The following is a 14,660-nucleotide window of genomic DNA, read 5'->3' as shown; positions in this document are numbered from 1 at the left end:
AGTGTAATAGGGAAAAAGTCATTTTTACTTAACAACCAAGTAACAGTAACACACCACTAGAATTTCATTCCATCTACCTTGGGAGCCTCGCCTGCAAATTCGGGTAACGCAAAATTTGTCCTAAAAGACGAAGTCTCACTTCTTTCTGTCTTTTTAAGGTTCCCAGTACGCTTTTAGCGGGAGCTTTTCTTCCGATGTGCAACAAGCCATATTCAGTAAACACTTCCATGCCTGCCTCTAGCTAACTAACAGACAGCTACCCTTCTGTATGATGAAGTCGAGGCATTCTACAAGCCACCTAACCAATGTTTGTTACTGCAACTTTCGCAGCCTAATTTACACCCTAACATCTTTAACTGAATTATACGATCAAGAGCTGTGAAAATTTAGTTCACAAGCTGCACTTGTGACATCAGGTAGCCCGCAAGGGCGTGTCCTCGTCGCCTCTTTGACATTATACACACTACTATACTTCAAAGCATGACCAAAGCCATATTAACTTACAAACCCATATTCAGCTTATCCTTCAGGACGCCCTCCATGGCAGAACAAAATTTTCCGATAAGTTGTTTAGGGAGACTTGGCTCTAGCGAATACAGTTACATGTTACATTGATTACTTTTTGAATGCAGATTTATTATTAGCATATTAAATGCAGATTGAATTAGTACTTATTGAAAGCAGATTGAATTGCTTTAATAAATGCAATTACACATAGAATGCAGTTACATTTATTCCCATTACCTAGTCTTATCAGGTGACTAAAGTTCTCGTAAAATTAATCCCTTAATATAAGGACCTCAGGTCACCACGTTTACAGATTTTTTTCTTTGAAGGCGCATGTATTTAGCTACACGGCATGAGCAAAGGAGAGGAAGGAGTAAGGTATTAGGAAAAAGGCGTGCATCTAATAAGGCCCTAGCCTATTTTGTATGGTGCAATGGGGAAAAGGGCAAGTCGGGTGTAAAGGCAAAGCAGAAAGATGAAGGTAGAAGGTTAGAAAAGGGTGGAAGGGTATGAGCACTGTTAGGCCACAAGATGTTCAAGGTCAATGAGCGAGTGTCACCAAAGTTTCTTCTGCTACTGTAGTGCTTGCAGTTATCGTATGAGCGACCACGTCGATATTTGCCTGGTGACAACCTACCGTGACCCAGGAGTTTTGCTCAGATGGCAGCCGCTGAGAGACCTGGTCCGAAGGAGTTTACAAGAGTTGTGTTTTTCCCGAAGAAAACATAAAACAGGCATAGAAGGTGCCACGTGGTGTCAGGAATGCAGCAGACATTAAACATCTCACTTTCTGCAACTGCATCAAAAGAGGAATAAGCCATCGTGAGTTTTATCACCACAGGACGGAAGAGAGGCTTGCGTCCCGTCGGGACATACGAACGAAAGGAAACACTGATGTGAAAGTCATTGACACGAACACGTGCGCTTGTTAATATGTGTCTATTTTATTCAGGAAGTTTTGTCCTCAACGCATGTAGGCGAAGCGCCGTAGCAGTCTCTGTTCTTCAAGTCAGGCTGTGTTATTGCGCATATCTTTAATTTGCAAATTGAGTGTAGCGCCTGTATCTTTACTGTAGGCAATGTTACAAAAATGCAATCACCACGCCAACAAAACATTTAATGTCATCAAATGTCATCTAATCAACCGTAAACACCATAAAAGAAGTCGGTTGTACATTCTTTGTTCTTTTTCAAATTGGATACACATCCGCCGTATGCAAGCTGGGAAACCTGTCTCAACAATACTCTGGAATAAACACATAGCCGCGTCCTCATCGACGGCTTCCCGTGGAGATGCTTGAGACCGAGCTTCAGACTGTCGTCAGTGCGAAGACGAAGTCATCGGCGCGTTGTCAAGTTTAAGGGATATACGGGAGTCTCTCAAGAATCAGCGTCCCACATGCAATAAGCATAGTGGTAGCCTTAGATTCAGCTTCTATAGTTGACCTTCAGTCTGCCGTACGCTCAGTGGTTGAACACAATTACCAAAGCTTGAAATAACTTCCTTCCAAGGCGAAATACGTAAATGTAAACCGGTAAAGTTGACACGGTCAATGCGACCCGGGTGATGTTGGCACGGTTGATCAGTTTGGAAAATTTATTGGCAGCAGAGAAGACCACGTTAACGTTGGCGTGCACGTTGTCCTGCCGTGAAGATACCGTGAAGATACGTCACGATGACGCATGTCACCTTTGTCTATCTCTGCCACCATGTTCCACGTCTGCCTTTTTCCAGAGCTGTATCATCAATTTATCAGCAACAAACGCCAAAAGAAATTCAAGGTATCTGACACACCTCTGTCCGCAAATCTGTTTTTTGAAATTCCCGTCCACGGCGTAGAAACATGATTTTGTCAGACATTTGCGGTCTTCTCTACTCCAAATAAATTGTCCAAACATATCAACAGTGTCAACATGCCCAAAAAAGATAAAAAATGTGAAACGCAGCACCGCATAAGGTTTGTGACTTGTTCCGAGCGTCCGTGTGTTCTATTCCATTAATATCGCACGCACTTTACCGGCAAATCTGGATGGTTGCTTAATGGTAGGCTAAGAGAACACAGAAATAACCTGGTAAACACAGGTAATGGACATTTGGCCATCCACTGCAGTGATTGTGCGTGTCCGGCAAAATGTACGTCACAAGGTGATAAGACCGCCACGATAGCCCGGCATACGGCGCGCGTACCTATAGAAATCATCGATGCCCAAAAGGTAGTTTCAATAAAAGCAAGTGTGTTAGCACAGCTCCTATATCATTGACAAACAAAGAACTGCAATTTGTATAACGGCAGTACGTTTTACCACGCATGTACGTCCCTGTACAGCGACCTTCTCACATGTCATCCTTCTGCACGCAGGCCTTTTATATGTTTTATATTGGTGCCCCCTTCCGCCCTCCTTTATCCGTTTGCTGTGTTGCCGTATAAGATCGGGCAAATCGCAATTAAAATAAAATAGCTGCGAGTAAGAAAGTGTCCGAGCTTCTTCCCGTGCACGTCCCCCGCTCCTCCCCATAGCTGTCTTCGTTATGGAGAAGCAACTAGCCTAATTAACCATTCCTCTTAACCGCTGGCCATGCACAGAGCACAGACTAAAGGAAATCGGAAGCACTAATTACCATATAAACACGTACACGCAGCTGTGGAAGAGGGAAATTTGTGGCATAAACGGAACGTTCATTTGTTCATTTTATGAGCCCGCCGTTTGGTCCTACTGGATGCTGAGTACTGTGCCCGGCATTGCACAAATGCCATTGCAGGATTGTTTGGCGTAAATTTTACTTTTACTCCGCACTCCAAAATGCGACTCTCAAAACGTTAACTGGCTGGTACAGCTCATGCTTGTCCTTGTCCTTACATAGCACTGATCTTGAGCGGACCTCTTTGCATTAAAACCTTGAGCATCTGCCACCAATACGCCCTGTACTTGTCTCATTACCTCAGGCATGCGCCATGTTTTGGGATATTTGGGTGGCGCATGCTGGGTGGCTAAATTTTTATCGTGATCTTGGCTATAGATAAGGTTAGGACGTCAAAATAGGGTGCCTTACTGAATCCGGAAGGCAAGGAGATCAATTTTTAGCTCAGCGTGGGGAAGCAGGAGGAAAGTGTTGCAATCCTTCCTCGTAGGCGTCTGCAAACCATTGTTTCATGAGAGCGAGAGACAGATAACTTTAATGATGCAGAGAAGTTAGTTTAACAGCGAGTTTGGCTTGCTAGTCATCTTGGGAAAGATGAATAATAAGGATGAGTAAAAACGCGGTTCTCTTTAGAGCCACCCCTGGACATGACTTAGACAAAAACAAAATGTGAATTTGTAACAACTTGGCACGAAAAAACTTCCAACTCAAGCTAGTTCGATGTATAACAAAACGGATGTCATATGTGGAAAACTCAAAATTTTTGTTTTTTGCAGAGAGAGGAGAGAACATTTATGTGTATAACTTCGCAGTTGCCGCCAAACAAATACTGAACAGAATTTTTAGAGTTCTTTCAAATCCTCTTTTATGGCTTGGCTGTACTATTATAACACGAATTTTTATTTCGACCTTTTTCGCCAATTTGATCCCGTACTAAGGGAAAAAGCTCCAAGTGGAATTCCCTGGCATAAAATAAAAACAAATTACGTCGGTATTTTGACAAATGTTTATACTACAATGTAAACACCCTGCCTCCGAGGAAGCTGTCACTCCGTAACTGTACTCTTGCTAAAGAGGGAATATTGACGGCAATTTTCCGTGGCTGGCAGGCCATCAACCAGTGGCCGCTGTTTCCCTTTTTGGTGGCCTAGCGACGCTCTTCGTAGCCGACGCCCGAACTGCGCACGAGGAAGTCAGGTCGGAGTTGCCGGACATCAGGGCAACCTGCAGAATAACATTTCCGACACAAAATTCCACCGCTAGACACCACCAGTAAAAGAAATATTCACTCGTTTGTACGGCGACCATTTCTCACAACACCCGCAGACTCCCGAATCATCGAATATTGTGATGTCTCCACAGAAAAATACACCAGACACCGACGAGCAGAGTTGCCGTGGCAAAGGCAGTGGGCTTGCAGTCCCCTCTCCAGCATTTATTTATTGATTCACAATACGTTACAGGCTCCTTGGAGCATTGAGTAATGGGGGAGGGGTACATACAAGACTACAAGAGCATTAGAGTAAAATCAAAGGTTGAAGACGATTTTGTAACAAAAGGCAAGATGACATAAGTCGCTAGGCGCATTATTACGGAGGATGCAAGCATATCCACACGCAGTAAGACACACAAAAACAAAACGAAGATTTTTACAATTTCATTGAAGAATGGCGCTCCAGCAGACACAAATGAAAAGCGTTTTGCGCAAGTAAAAAGCAAAAACAGTCATAAGCACAGAAGCCACAAAATATGACAGGCTTGGAAATGTTTTTTTCGCGTCATTAACATGTTAAATGTCGACACACATGTTCCCGAAATATTTTACTGTCAACTATGAAAGCAATGGTGTCTGCAAGATCATTCCACATGGGTATGGCCAGAGGCAGTGCTGATGAGTTAAATGTATGTGTGTTGCCATTAGTGAGCGAAAAACTAAACTCATTGTTCTTTCTCTGGTCCGTGGTAGTGTCACAGTGACCGACCCCTGCGCGTACGCCTTCTCTTACTACCGGCTTAAGGGCACACTTTTTGCGAAGAGCGTTATGGTGTTCCCACAGTAACCGGACACCTGCGTGTCTGTTCAACTTTGGCAGTTCCACGTGGCGGAAGGCCTGAAGTATCATATTGATAATGCGTAATGCAATTCAAAATAAATGGCGTGTTTGCAATACTGCGAATAAGAATTCCAAACACGTGCAATAAAAACGTCGCGAAATCAGTTCGCGATACAATATCGCCAATCAGTTTTCAATTGGGGAGCGTTCACGCTGTGTTTCTGCATGACTACTTTGGGTAATGCTGAATAAATGATCGCGGTTTGTACAAGCATGGGGGCGCTTTACTCTCTGCGCGATCTCGAGCAGTTCTTCGTTGGATCACCGCAAGGCTGACTGGGTCTCTCTGTCTTTGTTGCTCAGCATCACGCGCCTGCGTAACCCGGGTGAATAAAGGTATCAGCCGACCTGCATTTGACGGCGCAGATGTGGAGTGTCGGGAGGCATAAAACCTTTTTGAGACCGTCTCCGCGGGCCTTGACATCGAAGGATTCTCGCCTCCAAGGCTGGACATCTAGCCATGGAACAACTTGACCACCTCAGTGATTGCGCGAACCAAACCCACCACTCCCAGTCTCGATATCACGTCAACCCAAAACATAATTCTCTTGAACGAGGTAACTCGTACAGGGCTAAGACGCACTAGACAAGCACACTAGACAACCCAAGCCGACACATTTTATACCCTCGCTAAGCTACACCGGATACTTGGAGATCCCACACACTAATCCTACGTGTACAACTTGTAGCGTCAAACAAACTTGCGCGACCCTACCGAACACAACAAAAACACCACACAAAAGATGGCTGACCGCGACAAGCACCCGCGAAGAGCAAGAGCTAGTAGCGGCGTACATCAGGCAAGGGCCTGAATACGCCTCCAAGATTTTCTCAGGAATCTGAACAGGAAGCAGGTCTACGTGCATTATAAATTTATTGTATTCCCCTATTGTGAAGATATGTACGCTGCGCATGAGTGTCCTGTGTTAGCGGCTACTGCAAACTGGGAAAAAAGAAAGCGTTTCGTCTTTATGTTGTGTGCAACGGGTTAGACGAGAAGAATTTGGCTGGGGTCCGGGTTAAACAAAACAAACTTCAGCCATGACTTTGTTTTGTAATTACACAGATGAGGCTTCAGATATGAACTACAAAACATATACGTTGTATTACGCGGTAACTACGACCCATTCGCCATAAAAAGATCTGGCAGTTCGTCACGTTAAAATCCTCTCGGGCAAGCGCGCAAGCTGCGATCAAATGCCGATGTCCCGCGTATAGAAAGTGCTGTATTGTGCGCGCAGCGCCCTCCACTCCACCGCTCCCCCCCTCTCTATCATCAACGGGTCATCACCCACCATACATGTTCTATCTGCTCTCGAATAGGCGCTGCGAGGTTTGATCTACTGACATAAAAAACATTATCATCCCTACGAAAAGAAACTTTGCAGAAGTGCGAAAGCTAAAACTGCGTTCAACCTCCGCTACAAGTGCGTACAGTAGATTGCCAAACTTTAAAGCCCCAGTTGCAAACGAAGAACGAACCCATGAATCAATTTTTCCGCACTAAGTAAACGCTTCTACGAATGATCTAAATGCATTCGGATAGGTGGTTGATTAGATAAAGGCCTATTAAAGACGATAGTCAATTTTGGGCTTAATCGCAGATATTTTGGTCTGTCTGGCTGTCTGTGACTCGATTCAGCTACCCAAAAACCGAAGGCGAAAGCAAAACAGAAGCTGCACAAAAGGTTTAAATACCCACAGCTAAATCCAATCGTCAAAGCCCTGTGGCAAAGTTCATGCTTGTCAACATTGTTGTACAAGAACAAGACATTGTGCAAATATAACGGAGAAAATCAATATATAAGTGAAATTTGCAGTGTTCCTTTGAAAATCACGGATGCTTGGTTTTTGTGATAAACTGCATCCACTCCAGAAAAAAAGATTCACTCCAACGCATACTGTCGCCCGCGCCACTGTAGCTCCTGACGGCATTTTAAGAAATCAAAGGTAACAGTAACGAAACGTTCTACCAGATGGGTTGCACCTTCCGCTTGGAACGCACTTGTAGTAGGGCAACGATTAACTATGACAGCGTGATATATAGGTGCCTTGATTCACGCTCCTCTCCCCCGTATGGCAGCGCTGGCATCAATGCACCCGACCTGGGTCAGTGGAACACGGTAAATGTAAATTGATTTGAGCAAACCTCTAGCCTATTATTTTGGGAGGACCGGGGCAGTAGAGGAACACTATGAGAGCGGAGCAGGAAGGGGAGCCATTTACTTGGCAGGGCGCCAGTAGACTATCGTCTTTCGTCGGCATTTGCAACCATAAGAGCAGGTACGCGGCCATTTTAATTGTACTCGTTCTTCATGATCGATACGTTTATTGTCTGATCTGGAATCGTTCTTTTACGACATTTGCACATAAAGTAACCGTATTGACACAATGAAATCCCAGTTTCACGCACGCGCCCTGTTCCACAGGTCTTATCAGAGATTTTAGGTCGACCAACCGCTGCTTGGGGAAAAATTGCGCCCACCTCCCCGCGAGGGGAACCCTGTGTAGATGCGACGCATCGTGGGGTTCACTTGGTGTTTCTGTTGGATTGATTCTCAAATCGCGCAAAACGTGTCGCGAACGCGTATGATTATTATGTTTTATGATTATTATTATGTTTTATTGGCCAATCTTGGTCAATCTCTCTAAGTGTTATGCTTTGGGCTTCGCTGTCGCAACGACCTTTACTCCATCATTGTTGCTGTAACTGGGAGCTTCTTTTCTCTTATTGCAAGTGTTAATCATTGCCCCATCATACGTTGTATCACTAGCTTCTTGACGCAGTTTGAATGAGTCAAGAATATAAGGCGCGTTCGTAGCATTTGATTCTGTCTAGGTTTTGTGGCGCAGTGGGAAGAGCACCATGTACCTTGCGTTCCGCCCACAGGGTCGTGGGATCAAAACCGGGCGCCGCTATTTTTTATAGTGTAGGGGGAGGTGCGGACAACGCCGTATGAGGGACAAGGCGAGTGAATGAGATGCAGTCGCATCTAATACATGCGTGTGACAGGACGCCATCGGTGCCACTATGAAAGCTTGCGCTTTCAAATTTCCCGGGCCTGAACCGCGCGTTTCTTCTCTTGATTGCTTGTAGTATGTCATATTCGGGTGTCTTGAACATGTACACTAGTGTAACCCAAAATCATTCACACGCCCTGATCGCGTACAGCGGTTTCCTGTGCGCCGACATTATACCGCCATCATACCAAAACCATTGCTGGGTTTGTCGTTCTGACCTTCCAGGTATCCGCTGAACAAGGGGCTGGAGACCTGCGGCGAACCGGGCCGTTTGATGCGGCCCCGGTACCACGTCAGTACTGCCCCCTCCCCTCTCGTCACTTACGTTAGGAAGGTTGACATTGCAGTTTCGATCTCAATTGTATCAAAACAACAACAAAGAATTATCGCTTCCAGTTAGCATTGCCCCCCACATTTCCTTTTACCCTGTTAGCCCTCCCCCCCCTTGATTTGCCTGCCGGCCCCCGCTGTGTCGGCTCATGCAACTCGGCCCTCCTGCTCAAACAGTTGCTCATCCCAGCCCTATACAATCAACTCCCTCCACCCCCATGGCATAAAATGAGATGATATATCGGCATTTCTACAAAGGCCGTGTCCGCGCTATCCCAAATATCGCCTTATCCCAAAAGTGCATTTTGCCTCTCAACTAGGGCTGGGTACCTGACTTTTACTTGTCCTTATTAGAGACGATAGTCTTCTTGGGTTACTTGAACGCGGAAATTTTGGTCTGTTCATGTGTCTCTATATCTCTCAAGCCGAAGACATTTCTAAACACCCAAGTTCGGTGGCACGTTCCTACTTGTCACCATTGTTGAGCCATATAACAAAACATTTCGCATATCTGAGGCACAGCATCTATGCATAAGTAATATCGCAGTGCTGCTGTATGAAAAATCAATGGATGCTTGATTTAATGAGAGATACCACTAGAAAAATACAAAAACAGACACACGCGGCCCTCTATAAATCAAACTGCAACAGTACCGAAAGGTTCTACTCGATGGCGCATGGAACGCGCGCGTAGTAAGACCCCAGATGCAGGTTCTTGCAGATCAACAGCCAAAGTTTGAGCAACATAGCCAAGAAGTAGGCTAATTTCGACACACCGAAATAGCACAAATAGCCAAACTAAAAACAGTAGGAGGGAGAGAAAGAGAGGGTGCCTTTTTTGGAAAAGGATGACCACAGGTCCCGATGGACAGAAGGAATTGGCACAGAGGTTAAGAGGAGAAAATAAACAAGTGCTTGCCGTTGTCAGTAGAGCCAACAACTGGGATGTTCTTGGAATCTGCAGTATATAGTGCAGGGACACGGCTCCTACGTATGATGTGCCCCCGCGTGGCGACGAGAGTGCCCAGAGCGCGCGACGAGCACAGATAGGGAAGTCAGCCCCCTACGTGTCATGTGCCGCGTGCGTGTTTTTCTGCTCCACATGAGCCCGCAATGCCCACGTTTGTAGTACGCATCAAGCCCGGGACATGCACACTACTGCGTACCAAGTCTGGCATAACAGTTTCTTTCACGAGTGCAGTGTGGGGAGTCATACGGAACAGCCCGGGGGCCACGGAGGGCAAGGATTGGCGCAGCAAGAAGCAAACAACAGCAGCCACGACCGTCGGCCATCCTGGACTAACCAGCACATGTGGTGGGCGCGCACGGTGGGGCGTGGTTCAAGAACGCGGACATCATCATTTGTGCCGAGGGAAGCGCCATGTTATTGTCTGCATGATCGGTGCAGAGTTATGCATGGTCGCGATTATAATATGACAGTTTTGTGCGTCAAGCTGTTCCGTTTGCAAAGGACATTTTTTGGGGTTCCTGGAATAAACCGGTGATTTAAGTTTGTTGCGTGTTGATGTGACTTTATCGGACAAGTTCAGGCTCGCAAACTTTTCACGCATGAAGGGGGGTCCTTCAATACATACACGGCGAATGAGCGCAAAAATTGGACGCGACACAAATATCTACGGGCAGTAAATTATTTAAAACTAATCTCGGGGAGCACAGTTTCACGCAGGATTCCGTTTGGGAGAATGAAGTGAGAATTATGTACCGTAGTAACCATTGTTAGTGTGTCCGACCCTAATAACTGCATTTATTTGCGCCTGAGAACTTGTCAAAGGTTACAATATTTTTTTCTATTCCTCTATGCTGACACGGGGTTTGTAGTGTATGTAATTGTAGTGCATGTCTGGTACTGTTAAGTTCGGGCTCCGCATGTATTTAATGAAGGCCGCCGGTGCCCCATGTATTGGCGTCGCCTCCGCTGGTAGCTACGATCCTGTGTCTCTTTTATGTAGCCGCACGGACGCCAAGTTCGCAGCCGTGGAGAGCGTGTGTTGTGCCCGTCCTTTTGTGTGTCAAAAGACGGGGGTGCTTAGCCTGAGTACCTCTGTCGCGCCGGAGGTGGCTGGGTCATTCGGCGTAACAAGCTGACGGGAGGCCAGATTATCGTATCTCTTAGTGTTGAAAGCGCGCGCGGTGTAAGTTTGGAAAATCTTCGACTCCGGCGGCGGGCGCTCTTCGTCGACGGGTCGTTCGCCTCGACGATGGTCGCCTCGGCTGGCGGCGTCTCTCCCCGTGGTCTGTTCAGGTGGGCGGCGGCGCCCTATAGTCTGGGAGGGAATTAGCAACCCTCATTGTCCCGCCGCGCGTCCAGACGCACGGCGTCGTGGGAGGCGTCGCGCGGAGGGAGGTCAGCCGCGCGGGGACCGCTCCGGGCCCTCGGCTTAGCTTTTGTGCAGATGCCGCCGGCTGAACGTAATGTGTGTCCACTTAGGCCACAGATGTCCTATGTTTGCTTGTCGGGTGCTATGGCGTTCGTGGGAAACGCACTATGAGTGTGTAAGAGAGAGTGTTAGGTCACGTGACCACAGGTGGGGACATGTGTGTGATTGGCTGGTTCCTTTGGCCAATCAATGATTTGTATTAATTGTTTTGAAAGGTTTTTCTCTCTTTCTTGTACGCCCCCTTCTTGGAGGCGGGGTTTTTTGGTAACAAAACTGGAGTGTTGGGTTTTGTCCAGGGACGGTCGAGAGGGGATCTAGTTCAGTATAGATCTCGGCCGAACAGGCTACTGCTGTCAGAGTGGCAATGTAACCGTCACTCTGACCTGATGTAAACTTGGAGTAATGTAAATAATGTAAATAAACCTAATATCCAGCAAGGAAGGCAGGCCTCATCCCTCACCCGCTCCCAGCATCGGTCGTCGGTCATCGGAGCGAGTCGAGATCGTCCTCTCGGCTCGCGCATCAAAAAACATCACTATTTCTTCTCCATCAGTTCGCCAAGAATATGGAGAGGCGAAATTTAACTGGCGCAGTCGGCAGGATGACCACGACCATTGGCTGGAGCTGGTGGGGCATTGCGGAGAGACTCCTCCAACGCAAGGTTCGGCTCCGACTAACGACGAGCCAGACTCCAAGCATCGACGGGGCGACACCTCAGCGGGAGGCCTCGTGAGTTCCGGCTCAGTGCGGCAGCAGCCGCGATTTAACGGCAACGGGGCGACACCTCAGTGGGAGGCCTCGTGGGCTTGGCCAAGGGTGGCGTAAGCCGTGGTTCAACGGGGCGACACCTCAGCGGGAGGCGTTGTGGGCTCTGGCCCAGGGCGGCGTACGCCGCGGTTCAATGGGGCGACACCTCAGCGAGAGGCCTCGTGGGCTCCGGCCCAGGGCGGCGTAAGCCGTGGTTCAACGGGACAACACCTCAGCGGGAGGCCTCGTGGGCTCTGGCCCAGGGCGGCGTAAGCCGCAGTTCAACGGGGCGTCACCTCAGCGGTAGCCTTCGTGGGCTCCGGCCCGGGGAGCACGGCCCCATCCCAGCGGCGAGAGCGGCGCATCGGGTCGACGAGCTGCTGCATCAGCGACACTGCGACCCGGCCGAAACCGGAGCGGGCACAGGTGGGCCTTGACTTACTTGCTCTGGGTTTACCATGGCCAATATGCTAACGGGATGTCGCGGCACCGACCGCAAGGTTAGTGCCATTGTGCTCAAAATTGAGGAGTTGAGAGCTGAATCAGCCCTCAAAAATGCCCAGCACGCTTTGGAAAAAGCAAGGCTAGCGGGTAGCAGGGGCGCGGGTAGCCCGTCGACGGCTGAGGAGCTCAGTGCTTAATAAGCCCAAGGAAGAGCGGAGATCGCTTACGAAAAAGCAAAACTCCGCAGGATCGGTGAACTCCAAGAGGACGCCAATGTTTTCACGGTGTTTGTTCCCTCGTGGCCGCTTCGAGCGCCAGGGGATAAGGAGAGTGGGAATGCAGTTGAGGTAGCCGAAGCCACCACAGTTGTTGAGCAACACCGTAGCGTTCCCACTGCTACAGGTGAGATCGTGGAATCTCGCGAGGCAGATGTCTTAGCTGCCGAACTTCTTTCTGTGGAGGCGGACAATAAGCAGCCGTCTGTCGCCGAGGCAGCACAAGGGGCATGCAAGGGCAGCAGAACGGCGCGCCTAATTGTTGAGCTTGCATGCGCAAAGCATGAAAGCGCAGGCGGTCCGCGGCGTCTTGCGCGTAGGGCGATTCAGACGGGTCCAAGAACGCGGGACGCGGGGGCAGGTGTGGCGGCGCAGGTGCGACATCGTCCTACGCGCTACCGCCGAGTAGGGTGTTCCTTTTCTCTCGGGAGCAGAGGACACCGCGAGCCAAACCAGGGTTCGTGTAGAATCAGCTGGTAGCGCACGAAACTGAATCAGCTTCTGTGCGACGGTCGGTGTGTGCCACCGTGGAAGGAGGTGTACGCGCTGAATAGTATGCAGTGCGAGACAGGGACGGTTCAGTGTTGTTTGCCGCACACTTATATGTTAGCGTTTTGCGTTTTTTTGTTGTTTTTTTAGATGTGTAGGGTTCCCCCAGATGAGGATTATTGTTCGTTTACCTCTACTGTCGTTCTCCCCCTTGTAGTTAGTTTCTTTTTGTGTGTGCAGGTTTTGGTTGCGTTCTGCTGTCGTAAGGCGTGTAATTTGCGAGTAGCGCAGTTTGGCGGTTTTAACGCTGTCTTCTTGTGAAGCAGAGCCGCGGTTACAGCACGGTAGGGAGTGTACCTTTGGGTACAATGGCGAGTGCCTTTCTTTATTTGCGCTCGTTGGCATGTGGTCATGGTGGGCCATGGAATGTGCAAGTATGGCCCCCTTGTGGCGCTTGTGTGCGAACTAGTGTCTGAAGTACTGAAAAGTGAACTTTCAGTACATCGCATGTGGACAGCAAGTTAACTGCAACCGGGACGAACAATCTGTGTCGCATTCTAAAAGAACAGGCGTCCGCGACTGCGTGAAGAGACGCTGAACTTCCTTAGATATTTTTTTTTATTTGTACAGGACTAGCCTCATTTTGTGCGTTTGGGTTTGTTCGGGTGTCTGTTCCTTTCCTTGGAAAGAAAGAATGCTCCTGCATGCACGTAACGTTTAAGAGTGGATGGTATCATTCATTCAGTTGTCAAGTTTGAACATTTATACCCTCCGTGGGGTTGGTTGCCTTTAATGGTAGAGGGTGCCATGAGTTTGTTCTAATGGGCCCTGTAGTTGAGTGCTTTCTTTTATCGTTTGATGTTGCACAAGCAACAGCTAGGTCAAGGCACTAAGTGTGCCGCGTGGTATTTGTTTTTGGTGCAGTTGGCCGGCGCGTTGTCCTGGTTGGGGTGGTGTGGGCCGGGGTAATTTTTTTATTGTTGTACTGTATTGTACTCGCGTTGTATTGTACTTGCGTAACGGTTTGAGTGTGTTTTTTTTAGTTCTGGCTCTGCAGTAAGACATAACGTGCGGGACAGTTAATGTTGTACGTACAGCTAGTGTTTGGACAACATTCTTAGTGCGGAGGTCGTATGTTCGGGCTGCGCATGTTATAACTGAAGGCCGCCGGTGGCCCATGTTTTGGCGTCGCCTCCGCTGGTAGCTACGATCCTGTGTCTCTTTCATGTAGCCGCACGGACGCCAAGTTCGCAGCCGCGGAGAGCGTGTGTTGTGCCCATCCTTTTGTGTGTCAAAGGACGGGGGTGCTTAGCCTGAGTGCCTCTGTCGCGCCGGAGGTGGCTGGGTCATTCGGCGTAACAAGCTGACGGGAGGCCAGATTATCGTATCTCTTAGTATTGAAAGCGCGCGCGGTGTAAGTTTGGAAAATCTTCGACTCCGGCGGCGGGCGCTCTTCGTCGACGGGTCGTTCGCCTCGACGATGGTCGCCTCGGCTGGCGGCGTCTCTCCCCGTGGTCTGTTCAGGTGGGCGGCGGCGCCCCTTTAGTCTGGGAGGGAATTAGCAACCCTCATTGTCCCGCCGCGCGTGCAGACGCACGGCGTCGTGGGAGGCGTCGCGCGGAGGGAGGTCAGCCGCGCGGGGACCGCTCCGGGCCCTCGGCTTGGCTTTTGTGCAAATGCCGCCCGCTGAACG

General features: G+C 48.7%; 1 protein-coding gene across 1 annotated transcript in view; it reads right to left on the bottom strand.

The window, feature by feature from the left end:
• Positions 1-1,461: 1,461 nt before the first annotated feature.
• Positions 1,462-14,660, bottom strand: part of LOC144175815 (L-lactate oxidase-like) — a 70,939-nt gene continuing 57,740 nt past the window's right edge. The window contains exon 9 of the mRNA XM_077704819.1: positions 1,462-4,372. Coding sequence (XP_077560945.1) covers positions 4,296-4,372 — 77 coding nt within the window. The 3' untranslated portion in view covers positions 1,462-4,295. The remainder of the gene's footprint in view (positions 4,373-14,660) is intronic.

Source organism: Haemaphysalis longicornis, unplaced genomic scaffold (assembly GCF_048455015.1).
Source record: "Haemaphysalis longicornis isolate Haplotype H1 unplaced genomic scaffold, Haemaphysalis longicornis Haplotype H1 scaffold_3, whole genome shotgun sequence".
Lineage (NCBI taxonomy): Eukaryota > Metazoa > Arthropoda > Arachnida > Ixodida > Ixodidae > Haemaphysalis > Haemaphysalis longicornis.
Note: the sequence above shows the minus strand (reverse complement) of the source record. Positions and strands in the feature narration are given on the sequence as shown.